The 12,382-nt window shown below is 42.5% G+C and overlaps 1 protein-coding gene across 11 annotated transcripts in view; it reads right to left on the reverse strand.

Annotated features, from left to right (window-relative positions):
- FIP1L1 (factor interacting with PAPOLA and CPSF1) overlaps nt 1-12,382 on the reverse strand; it is a 70,505-nt gene that overhangs the window by 960 nt on the left and 57,163 nt on the right. For all 11 annotated transcript variants that reach the window (XM_048848302.2, XM_048848300.2, XM_048848299.2 and 8 more), the window contains one exon: nt 292-429. In XM_048848302.2, coding sequence (XP_048704259.1) covers nt 292-429 — 138 coding nt within the window. The remainder of the gene's footprint in view (nt 1-291; nt 430-12,382) is intronic.

Genomic DNA, 12,382 nt, shown 5'->3' on the forward strand with positions numbered 1-12,382 from the left:
GCTTTATTCTTACAGCTTAAGAAAGTCCCTATTGTGATTCTTTTAATGGTTTTGTTACTCCCCCTCACTTATGCTCCTTATACAAAGTATACCAGTAAGGTCCAGACAAAGGATTTTACACACTGCCCCTGCTGAAGCTGGTAGAGACATTACACAGTAACCCTGGACCAACATCTCTTGTCAGCTATACATCTTTTACATGGCAGATTTGCTGCAGGCAGCACATCAGGATCTTTGCAACCTTTTCATGATACTCCGACTGTCATTTTTCTACACTATTAAAGATCAAACCTTCGAGATGATTTGTGTCGAGTCTCTTCTTTTTCTCTATGTCTCCTTTCTCTGTGTCGTTCCTCTTTCTCTCTGCTTGTTCTGTGACGCTCATAGCCTCTTTCGGCATATTCTCTGTACCTGTATCGTTCTTCATCACTGATGAGAAGAAAAATCTTTCACATGCCAGTGAAATGTTAAAGCAGCCAGGGGGGTGGGGGGGACCACACATTCTAACATTTACACAACAAATGGCAAACCAAACTTAACGTATTTGTCAGAATTCATAAATACCATCTACAATGTATGTTAAAAAGACATTAAAGTTGCTTAACCTAAGGGGTAGAATATAAGGATTGTTGTAATTTTAGATCTGAAGTCTTTGATATTTTGACATAAGGGTGTATTTGGGTTGGGAAAAAGGAGACGTTAGCAGCATCTTATTAAATATATGCACAGTTTTTTATGCAATAACAAACTTTGTATGAAAATCGTAAGTAGTGAAAATTTATTATACTTAATCCTCATCTGGATGGTATGTTATAGTTGTACAGTTTTGAGCTCACACTTTACAAATGAGGTTTTTGAAAGAACATACTGGCTATTTCTTATCAGCACCTCTGACATGTTAAAAAGCATTTGAGCATGTTCAGTGAAATCTTCAGTAAGTCTTAGTGATGACATGCAGTAACAGCCACGAAGGAAGAAACTAAGTATATAGGAGGCCTCAATGCACTGTAAAAGATACTATAAAATATATAAGATCCCGTAAAATATTTAACTTTGGTAAGGCTTCATAACATCTTAGTTTAAACGTGTACTGTAACATGTTCCTGTCCTCCTAAAAACACACACAAAGTCAATGAAGTGTTCCATGAAATAAGAAGTTGATAGTAATACCTATTTGAGTTTAGTCCAACAGAAAACACAACAGATTTTAACATTATCTTCTTATGCACCCGCTGCCAATAATATGTATCCAATCTACTTTCTCCTTGCTTTGAGATCTGCTTATGAAAAAGCTCTATGTAAGAGGTGAGTATTATTTATTACTTGGTTAAAAAAACAGATGCAGTGTCATAGGTGCAATTTGACACCTATGCTGTTCAAAGAAGATAAATTGATTGAATAGGAACATGTCATATGAATTCTTAGTTTCCATAGCTCAGAAAATAAAGGGGAGATCTTTACAAATTAAGATCCTGAAAGAAAACTACAGACTGATGTGACCCAACTTTTTGAGTCAGTAACTAGCCAAAAGGAATTAGAACTCAGAAGCCATTAAGTTAAAGCAAAAACTAAAGCTCCACATTTTCAGTCTATTCTAAAGCAAAATATTGCTGACTTTTCCTTTGTGGTCAGGGGACCCTGTGTACAGAAGAATCCATGTGGCTCCACTAATGAGGAAGGATTTGGGGAGGCTGTGCAGGGAAAGTGCCTTCTACATGCATTAGAACCCAGCTCCACAGATTCCCCACATCTCAATGAAGTGAGAATTTGAATGAGGGAAGACTGATTTGCCACAATGTGTCCAGTAGCCATTTCTTTAATAGGACCACTGCATCTGACTACTCCAGGCCAGAGCATGACTTGTGTGTATGTGTGTGTGTTGGCGGGGAGGAAATCAACACCGGAACAAGTACTGCCAAGTTTCACTATGGGTCTCTATATTTTACTGCTGTGGAGCAGTAAAATTAGGACTGTTATTGGCAGTTAAATCTTGGGTAAAATTTGAAGTATTTCCTCGGAAGTTACAGAACACTAATTCCCAAAATATTACACAGCACTTTAACAAATGGAGAAATGATAAAGGAAGCCAAGGAATGTCATCTGTTTCTCCACAATATGTTAAAATATTTCCTCTGTCAAAATATGGGACAATAATAACTACCGTTGGTTAACTCACAGTAATGATTCATTGCTAAGTAATACAATTGGATTGACTAACAATGTTCCTCTAAATGTTTTGCATTATGAAAACGTAACTGTAGTTACAACCAAAGATGAGGGAGTATACAAATTGATATAAAGCATGGTCTTATGTTGTGGGAGACACTACTTTAAATCTAAAAGAAAAAAACATTTATTCAAAAGCATATTCACATTCACACTATGGCTCAAAATAAAACCTACAATTACAACATACCTATACAAAAAACAATAGATAGGGAATTGATTAAGGCTGAAATCAGACTGTTCCATGACCAGTTTGAGGAGTATGGGGTAGTACTTAATAAGCTACATGAAACACACAAGGTACTTATTGTGTTGAATCCACAACACACTCTCATTCCTCTTAGGTGCCCAACACCAGAATAAGGTGAAGTAATTTTGCTAGAAAAAGAAACTTTGCTGAATCCCAATTGCAGAGAGAGTGTAACAGATTTGAAATTAATGAGTTTACCCCTCAATTTCCACTCTACTGTGAGATGCTGTGAAGGGAAAATGTCCATAACCAAACTTCTATTCCACTACATATTTCCTCACATCACAGCCATTCCGCTGATGGGGGAAAAAAAAGCTGACCAATCAAACTCTCCCACATCAAACGTTCCATGAATTTAAGCAGAAAATTCTGCAAATATCAACCCACAGTTTCCAAAACATGTCATACTGAGAGAGGGCAGCCTAGGTTAACAATAGTATACAGGAGATAGGGCTGAATAAACTCAAAGAGGACATTAGGCCCTTGTGGAGTGGAGCTGCAGTGGGGCACAGATCAGTGTGGTACAGCACTTCAGACATTTCCCAACCTGTGCAGTGTATACAGCATTAGAAATGCTAATTATTTAACATTATTAATTAATTAGCAATTATTTCTTAAGAATTAAGAAAGACCTGGTGGATAGTTCACATTACTTTTCTAGTTCACAGTTTCAATCTTGATTTGGCCTAAAGTGGAAGTGTGTTCTAATTCTGAATAAATTTAGCCCATGTCTCAAAAACTAAACATGACTAGTCAGTCTAGTTATGAGAGGCTCAGCTCTGGAATAAAAAGGTTGTTTCAGGTTAGAATTGAGAAACACTGATAGAGCTTATGGAAAGCTTACGTAACATCTGTCTAGATCATCTATTTTAAAGTATATATCCCTTCTATTAAAAAGAGTAAAATGTTTTAAATGTCTTATAATAAAAAAAAAATCTTGAAATTGATAACATTGTAGGTTGAGATTATGAATATACTTCTTGAATATAAATTATACTTCTATGTGCTTCAAATATTATAAATTATAAACTGAAATTTCACCCCATGTCTAAAATCACAAAAATATCTTACTGGCATTAAAATGGGTAAGCCAGGTCTGAAAATAGAGAAATTGAGTACCAAATTTGAAATCAGTGCATAATAATTCCCTCACTGAAGATACCCTTGAAATAGAGATGTTCAGCACAGTTCAAAGAGCCTAACATTTTTGCCACTTTGTAGCAAAAAAAAAAAACAAAGCCAGAGAAAAATAAAATATAATTTAGTGGATTTCCCCCTACCTGAAATCTAGTTCCCAAGATCAAAAAATTGCTGATTAAAGTCTAATGTAAAGAGTTAACTTTGGAATATGGAATGTTACCTCTGATGAGTTTAACATAAGAAGTCAAATGCTTGCTATGCTTTCAAGTTTAAAACATAAAGGCCAAAACCTTTTTCATCACACCTTTTTCATATTCTGTATTTGCCAAAAAGAGCTATAGAAAATTATTTTAAAAATATTCCAGAGAGGTTTCAAAGTTGACACTATTTTTTAAATCCCTCTTATTTGACAGTTCAAGATCTTACTGCCAAATGCAGATGACAAAGGATTCAGCGGGAACTCCATCTCTACCCAGATATAGCGTGGTCCTCGGGACCCAAAAAATCTTACCACGTTATAGGTGAAACAGCATTATATCGAACTTGCTTTGGCCTCGAGCATTTCCGCTATTAATAGTCACTTCCCGCCCCCTGACTGACCCCTCAGAACCCCCGACCCATCCAACCCCCCCTCCCCTGACTGCCCCGACACCTATCCATACCCCCGCCCCCTGCCAGGCCCCCCGGGACTCCCATGCCCTACCCAACGCCCCCGTTCCCCGTCCCGCCCCCAGAACCTCCGAAACATCCAACCCCCCTCCCCCACCCCCGAGACCCTCTGCCCCTTATCCAACCCCTCGGCCCCAGCCTGGGCACCCTTAACACGCCACTCAGAGCAGCGTGTCGGAGCCAGACATGCTCACGCGCTGATCCACCAGAGCACACAGCCCGCCCCCCCCAGAGCACTGCTTTACCGCGTTATATCCAAATTCGTGTTATATCAGGTCGCGTTATATTGGGGTAGAGGTGTATGAAAAATTCTAAACATGACCAAACCCAGCTTTTCTGCATGCAAAACAAAAATCACAGTTTGAATGGTCCAATATATTGGGACCTTCCAGGCTAGGAATAAATCCTGTGTGCCCCACTGGCAAGCTAGGAATTCCCCTGTCACTTTACACCTGGTTTCCATCTGTAGTCATTAGGCACTTCCTATGTGCTTGTAGGACCTCATCCCTGAGGTAGAGGATGAGAGAGTTAGCTACTCTGTGCAGTAACTGAGGTTTTTCGAGATGTGTCACCCTATGGGTGCTCCACTTTAGATGTGCTGGCATCCCCTGCACTCCTGTGCCTGGGACTGGAGCTCTTTGGTAGCAGCGTCCGTTGGTCCGCATATGCGCTCCTCCCTGTCACACGCTGTGAACAGCATCTATACAGCATGGTGCAACCTAACCACCCTGTTTCTTCGCCACTGCCGGGTCCATGTTTGAACTTCAAAGCAGAGCAGAGGAGGGCAGGTAGTGGCGCACTCACAGAGACAAACATCTCGAAGAAACTCAGTTACTGCACAAGGTGAGTAACCCTCTCTTCTTCTTCGAGTGGTGTCTCTATGGGTGCTTCACTTTAGCAGCGTTGGAAGGTTGAGGCTTCGGAGCAGTACAGAAGAGTAAGGATAGGACGGTGTGTCCTTGTAATGTACTGGATAGTGCGTCATGGGTGATCGCATAATGTTGTATGAATATGTCCGATGAAGCCCAAGTGGTAGCCTCACAAATGTCCATTATTCAGGAAGGCTATTGAGGTGGACTGCAATCAGGTATAATATGTTTGAGTTCCTGCTGAGGTCTGTAGATTACGTTGTCGATAGCAAAAATGAATGTACTGAGACATCCATTTTGAAAATCTTTGCTTTGACATGGCAGATCCTTTTGACCTTTCAGTCGTAGAAAGGAATAAGCACAGTGATTGTCTGAATGATTCAGGTCATTTGAGGTAGAAGTCTAAGGCTGTCCTTACTTCCAGAGTGTGTAGCATTGCCTCATGTTAGTTTTCATATAGCTTGGGGAAGAATGATGAAAGGTGGAGCGGTTGGTTCAAGTGAAAGGACGATAAGACTTTGGGCAAGAATTTCAGGTTGGGTTGTAATGTGACCTTATCCTTGTAGAAGACTGCACATGGGAGGTGCGCCATGAGGGCACCTATCTCACCTACTCATTGAGCAGATGTGACTGCTATGAAAAAGGCATTTGCATGGACAAGTGGATATAGGACTGGGAGGCCATGAGTTCAAATGGGGAGTTGGTGAAGCAGCACAGGACTAAGCTAAGGTCCCAAGACAGGGTTGGATCTCGAACCTCAGGATATTTTGGAGGGCCTTAGAAATCATTTTGGCATGGGATGGTAAAAACAGAATAGTCTTTTGACTCTGCAGTGGAAGGTGGTGATGGCAGCCAGGTGTATGCAAATAGAGCTCAGAGATTGTCCGGACTTCTTGAGTTCGAGAATGTAGTCCAGAATGGGTGGCAGAGGAGCATGAAGCGCTGAAGTATGCATAGTGTCACACTGGTCTAGAATCTTTTCCATTTGTGTAGGTAAGTCTGGCGAGTGGTTGGATTTCTTGTACGTCCATAAAGCAGGTCGTCTCAGGAGTTGAAACCAGGAAGGAGTCAGGCCTTCAGGTGAAGAATTTCCAGGTTGGGGTGGAGAATTGTGCCTGCATGCTGAGAGAGGTGTGGCTCTGGGTGAAGGGTTATAGGAGAACAGACTGCCATGCACAGGAGATAAGGGTACCATATCTGTCAGGGCCAGTTCGGAGCTATCAGAATGACTCTGCCCTGTTCTATTTGTATTTTGTGCAGTACCCTGAAAAGAAAGGGAAAGGGTGGAAAGGCATAGAGAAGAGATGCGTTCCATGCAATAAGGTAGGTGTCTCCAAGGGATTGATGGCCAAGGCCCGCCCTCATGACAAAATGTGAGCATTTGGCATTGTCGGGTATGGCGAACAGGTCTTGCTCGAAAACCCCCACTGGTTGAAAATCGGCTGTATCTCCCACTTGTGATCTTGTGAGGACTTCTCGCTTGGGGAGTCTGCTGTGGTGTTCTGGTGACCAAGTATGTACACGGCAAAGATATGGATACTGTGTCAGATACACCTGTTCCACAACCTTATGGCTTCAGTGCACAGAGTCTAAGACCTGGATCCCCCTTAACCTATTGATGTAAAACATGCAAGAGACATTTGTCCCTCAATACTCTGATGCGTGTGTTCTTGATTAATGGAAGAAAGCGGAGGCATGCATTGCATGCACTGCAGACTGCACGTAGCTCTAGAAGATTGATGTGGGGCATAGATTCTGAAGGGACCATTCGCCCTGTATTGTGTGGTTCTGTAAATGTGCACCCCAACCAAGGAGGGAGCTGTCGTCAGGAGCAATTACAGAGGAGGCTGGAAAAAGGGGACTCCCCCCTGCAGACATTCTGGTGATTTGTCCACCATTCTTCTAATTACAGTTTGATCTTGAGTGGTACCAATAGCGATTTATTCAGGTTGTGTCTGTGTGGTAAGAAGATCGTTGGAAGCCAGTTCTGGAGGCTGTGCATAGGCAATCCAGAGTGTTTGACAATGAATGTAATTGCTGCCATATTACCTAGTAGTTGCCTGCGAGTTCTGGCAGAGATCTGTGGACTGGTTTGCACCTTGGAAATTAAACTGACAATTGAGTCGAATCTGTGAGTTGGAAGGAAGGCTTTGACCTCTATTGTGTCCAACTGTGCTCTGATACATTCCAGTTGTATTAGCGTCAGTACTGATTTTTGCGTGTTTGTTTCGAGGCCTAGACCGGAGGTTCATTGTCTCTCCTATGGCCTGGAGTGCATCATGTTGAAAGGAGGCCTTTATTAGGCAGTTGTTGAGATAAGGAAATATCATGACTCCTTATTGTTTGCAGAGGTGTATTCCCAGAGCTGCTAAAACCTTGGAAAAAATTCTGGGAGCTGTAGAGAGGCCAAAGGATAGTACCTTGTATTGATAATGGTCCAACTGTAGGGCAAATCTGAGAAACCGTCTGTCTAAAGGGTATATAGAGATGTGGAAATATGCATCTTGGAGATTGAGGGTTGAGAGCCAGTCCCCATGTTGCAAAGCTGGGATTATCAATTACTAATGCGACTATCTTGAAGCACTGGAGTTTGTTAACTTATTGAGGTACTTCAAATCGAGGATAGGTCTCCATCTGCTGTTTTTCTTTTTTATTATGAAGTAGTTGGAATAAAAGCCTTTCCCTCTGTGATGTAACGGGACTGGTTCTATGGCTCCCAGTTGCAGAAGGTGGCTTAATTCCTCCCATAAGAGATGGTTGTGAGAAAGGTGAAGACGGACGGAAAGGGGGATGGGTGTATGGGAGGAAGAGGAATGGAATGGAGTAACCCTTGTCTATAATTTCCAACCCCCACTTGTTGGAGGTGATTATCTGCCATGCTGGGTAGAACGGGGTCAAATGGCTGCCAAACTGGTGAGATAATATGGATGGTTGCTGCATTTGATTCAGGGGGAGAGCTCTCAGGGTCTCGACGTAACTTTCAGAACTGCTGCTTGGAGGTGGAAGGATGAAGAGCAGTTGACTGAGCTGGGCCCTGCTTACGTTTAGGAGAGGGGTCTCTGGCATCTATGTTGTGTGTTGTAGTATCGTTAGGGGCCAAAAAGTGGAGGACGAGAACTAGCAGTAGTTTGACATCATCTTTGTTTTGGTGAATAAATGCTGAGGGAGCATAGTGTTGCCTTGAATTCTTCAGGGAATGAAGGGACTCATCAGTAAGCTTGGTGAAGAGTTTGGGGCCCCCAAACGGGCTATCCTCCAGTATGGTCTGAACTTCTTTGGGGAACTCCGACAGATGTAGCCACGATGCGTGTCTCATGACCACAGCTGTGGCTATGGATTGGGCTGCAGTGTCGGGCACACCCAGAGAGGCCAGTAGCACTGTCCGTCCCAACGGCTGTCCTTCAGTTATAAGCACCTGAAATTGCTCCTTCTTGTTGTCCAGGATATGTTGCAGTAAGTCAGTGAACTTAGAGTAGTTCAAATGGTTATATTTTATAGAAGCACCTCGTAAGTAGTAATCCTGAACAGGAGTGTGGACCCGAAGAGATCTAGCCTCTTCCATTCTTTATTGCAGGGGCTGTCCGAGAATGACGTTTTCTCCCTCTCTCATTCACTGCATTAACTATGAGGGAATTAGGGGTTAGGTGGAAAAATAAAAAACCCCATCTTTTTTTTTTTTGCAAGGATATATATATTTTTTGTCCACCCGCTTGCAGACTGGTGGTGTGGATGCAGCGGTCTGCCAGATTACCTTAACTAGGTGTAATAAGGCGTCGTTGACAGGAAGCGTGATTCTTGCCTATGTGAAGGCCTGTAAGATGTCTAACAACTTATGTTGCTGCTCACAGACTCTCGTGGGATCTGTAGAGTGTCCGCTACACTTGTCTGTGTCGAAAGAGTTCTTGGAAGTGTCTGAAGTCATCCACAGTGGGAGGCGATGGCATGATTGCCTCATATAGAGAGAACAAGATGTTGGCCAGTGGTCTGCTTTCTTCCTCTCATTTCTCCTCTTGCTCCTCCAGAAATTCTAGCTTTGGCTCCAGGGACCTGGATACCGAGGAAGATGGAGAGCAGCTACATAAGGCCCTCCTGTGAGAGGATAGTTGAGTTAAGCATCATTGGCATCATGTGTTGAGATGTCCTAGAATGAGGCATCAGTGCAAAGCTTGTCAGTACCAGCAGACAGGGTGTAGCTTGCCGAATGTCCACCAGATGGTGTTGACAGCTTCATTGGTGCCGAGGGCCTCTGCGGTGCCGGTGGTTTCATCACTCAGAGCCATATGTTTCAGTATGGATGGTGGAGCCAACTTGGAGGTTTTCACATTACCCTTGTCAGTCTCACATGGTGTAATCCTTTCATGCGGTCCTGCCCTCTTGGGGTCTTTGGGCCTGCCAATAGTGCCAGTACCGGAGGTACTCATGTGACAGAACAGCTACATCTCAGTGAAGAAGACATGGCAGCCACAGATCTCACTGGGAGATGGGGTGGCTCCTTGGAGTGTGAATCCAGGACGCATTTTTTGTCTTCTGGACAGGAGAGAGCAGACTCTCTTAGCAGCGCGCGAGCAGTCGGGGTTGGCAGTTGAGGCGAATCAGTGCTGCAGAAAAGAGGTCTCAGGACAAGGATCTCAGGCGGGCCGTAATGTGTTCTCCATCATAATTAAACTTGAGTTTGAGGTCACAGTCTTTTCTGGCCTGTGCCTTTAAATTAAGGCAGCGGGAGCAACTGCTGATATATGTGCCCTTCTTCCAGGCACAAAATGCACCGGGAATCCCCATCGCTTATGGGAATGGCCTCATGGCAAGAGAGGCACCTCTTAAAGTCAGGGGATCTGGGCATAGTTCCGTGAGGGGAGAACTTCCCGATTGGGAAGGACTCTGGAATCTCTACTAGGAAATAACAGGGAGGAAAGACATTTTTTTTCCCAGGGAGAATAAAAGAGAGAAAAAAACTGCTAACAACTATCTAAAACGGAAACTTAAAACATCTAAAGGCACTACAACGAGCGACGAAGGGATCTGCTAGAGGCTCTGTTGCAGACCAAGGACAGTTGAGAAGGAACTGACGGATGCTGGGTCACACAGTGCTATATAGACACCCTTACAGTCTGTGATGGGGATGAGCCCAACAGGCACTGCTATTGAAGACCTCCACTCCCAGGCACACGTACACCAGCACACACAAAGTGAAGCACCTCTAGAGACACCACTCAACGAAGAATCTAATATTTAATCAGTGCCCTTTTTGACAGACAAATCCAAGTGCAATAGGATCCAGATAAGCTTCCTTTTGCTACCTCTTTTTAGGAGGTTGAAATTATTCAGGATGGTCTGCATGACATTCTCAGTCTAAAGCCACCTTGGCTATAGGTAAAAAACCAAAGAATTAAAACAGAGCAATAAAATGAGATTAAAAGAAACTGTATGCCCAGCATATTTAGTCAAAACTCTGTAAAAGCTAATTCCAGATAAATACAATCCATGTTGTTGAAGTGAAAAAAGCAATATCCTAGATTTCTAGAACGGACTCCTCTCTGTACCAGTTTCTTTCTAGCCCTCTAAGCAGGCCACACGTCTGAGACTCAACCAACCAGGTACGTATCACCTTCCCTTCTCCCCAAGATCCAAGTCCTTTGTAATAGTTACCCTTTTTGTCATTAAAACTATGACAATCCATCAGGCACACAGCACTGGATTACATCAGCAATTCAACAATGAAATGGTTGATTAGGTGTGCCATTGGGAGGGGAGAGATGAGGAGAAGTGGAATAGTTTATTCTCTGTACAATAACTATTGTTACCTATTTCAGAGGAACAGCCGTGTTAGTCTGTATTCGCAAAAAGAAAAGGAGTACTTGTGGCACCTTAGAGACTAACCAATTTATTTGAGCATGAGCTTTCGTGAGCTACAGCTCACTTCATCAGATGTTTACCGTGGAAACTGCAGCAGACTTTATCTGCTTACTATCATCATTCCTGTCCATCTCTGGAGTTATTCAATTTCCTCTCACACAACCTAAAATTGTAAATGCTTTTTTATCTTGCTTGCACCTTAGTCACCCTAAAATATAAAGGTGACTGGATCCTGGTATGTATAACAATTTTCTCTGGCTATACGTGTCAAATTGAATCTAGCTCACTGTGCACCTTTAGGGAGGCAGGGCTTATATTTTCTTATTACTCCCTTGTATCTTTATTCTGCTGTACCTCAAAAATGAACAACTGACAGGTAAACATGCGTCACACACCCCTTTTCAATCATTTGAAGCCTTTTTTTTGGCCTGCAGAGTTGTGTAATATTGGACCTTAAAACGAGTCCCTGGTGCAGCACTGAACAAATACAGCCACCCTTGGGCAACGGATCAGCAGGTCTTCAGAGCAGGAGCAGAGATTCCATGACTTCGGACAAAAGGAACCAACATTTCTCTGCCTAGCAGGTAGCTTAAAGTAATAAACTATGTGTATTTGAAACTGCTCACATTCTGAATGTCAGAAATATTCCCAATGAGAGATGGATTAGTATATAGAGGGCAGTCAAAGGTGTATGACAAAACACAGAACTTTGTAATAATGTAATGTAATCATGACTCCACTGTTTTATCACATAGTTGATACCACTGCATGTGCGCACACACAATATTTGAACATACATACACAATAAGTGTTAGTGTACACCCTGCCCCACATACACACACACACACTTTATGCCCACAATTTTCAAACATGGGTGCCTAAAGATCAACATCTGAATCCATATTTAGGCATCAAATCAGAAATGGGCATAATTTTAGAGGTTCTCAGAACCTACAACTGCTGTTCACTTCAATGACAGTTGAGGATGCTCAACATACCTGAAAATCCCACTTTATTTAGGTACCTAACTTAAGGCATCCATATTTGAAAGTTTTATCATATATTTTGCTAAAACCCTTAAAACTGATTTAAACAGTAGAATTCATTCTTTATAAGATACCCTGCTAAGAATGAGTTCCAATACGGAGAGGAAGTCAATCAAGTATTTGCACTTTACATTGTTAGTGATAACTAACTTCAAAACTGTACCTCAGCACAAAGGAAACATGGTCCTTTCTCTGAAGAGATTAAAATCCAAGAAAGAAGGCACCATTTGAACGGTACGGAGTGGGATGTAAGCAAAATATGCACAATTTTCATATACAGAGGGGGGTAGTAAGGGAAGAAGGTGGTAAGATGGTTGTGGGATCATTTA

The sequence above is a fragment of the Caretta caretta genome, chromosome 4 (assembly GCF_965140235.1).
Source record: "Caretta caretta isolate rCarCar2 chromosome 4, rCarCar1.hap1, whole genome shotgun sequence".
Classification (NCBI taxonomy): Eukaryota; Metazoa; Chordata; order Testudines; family Cheloniidae; genus Caretta; species Caretta caretta.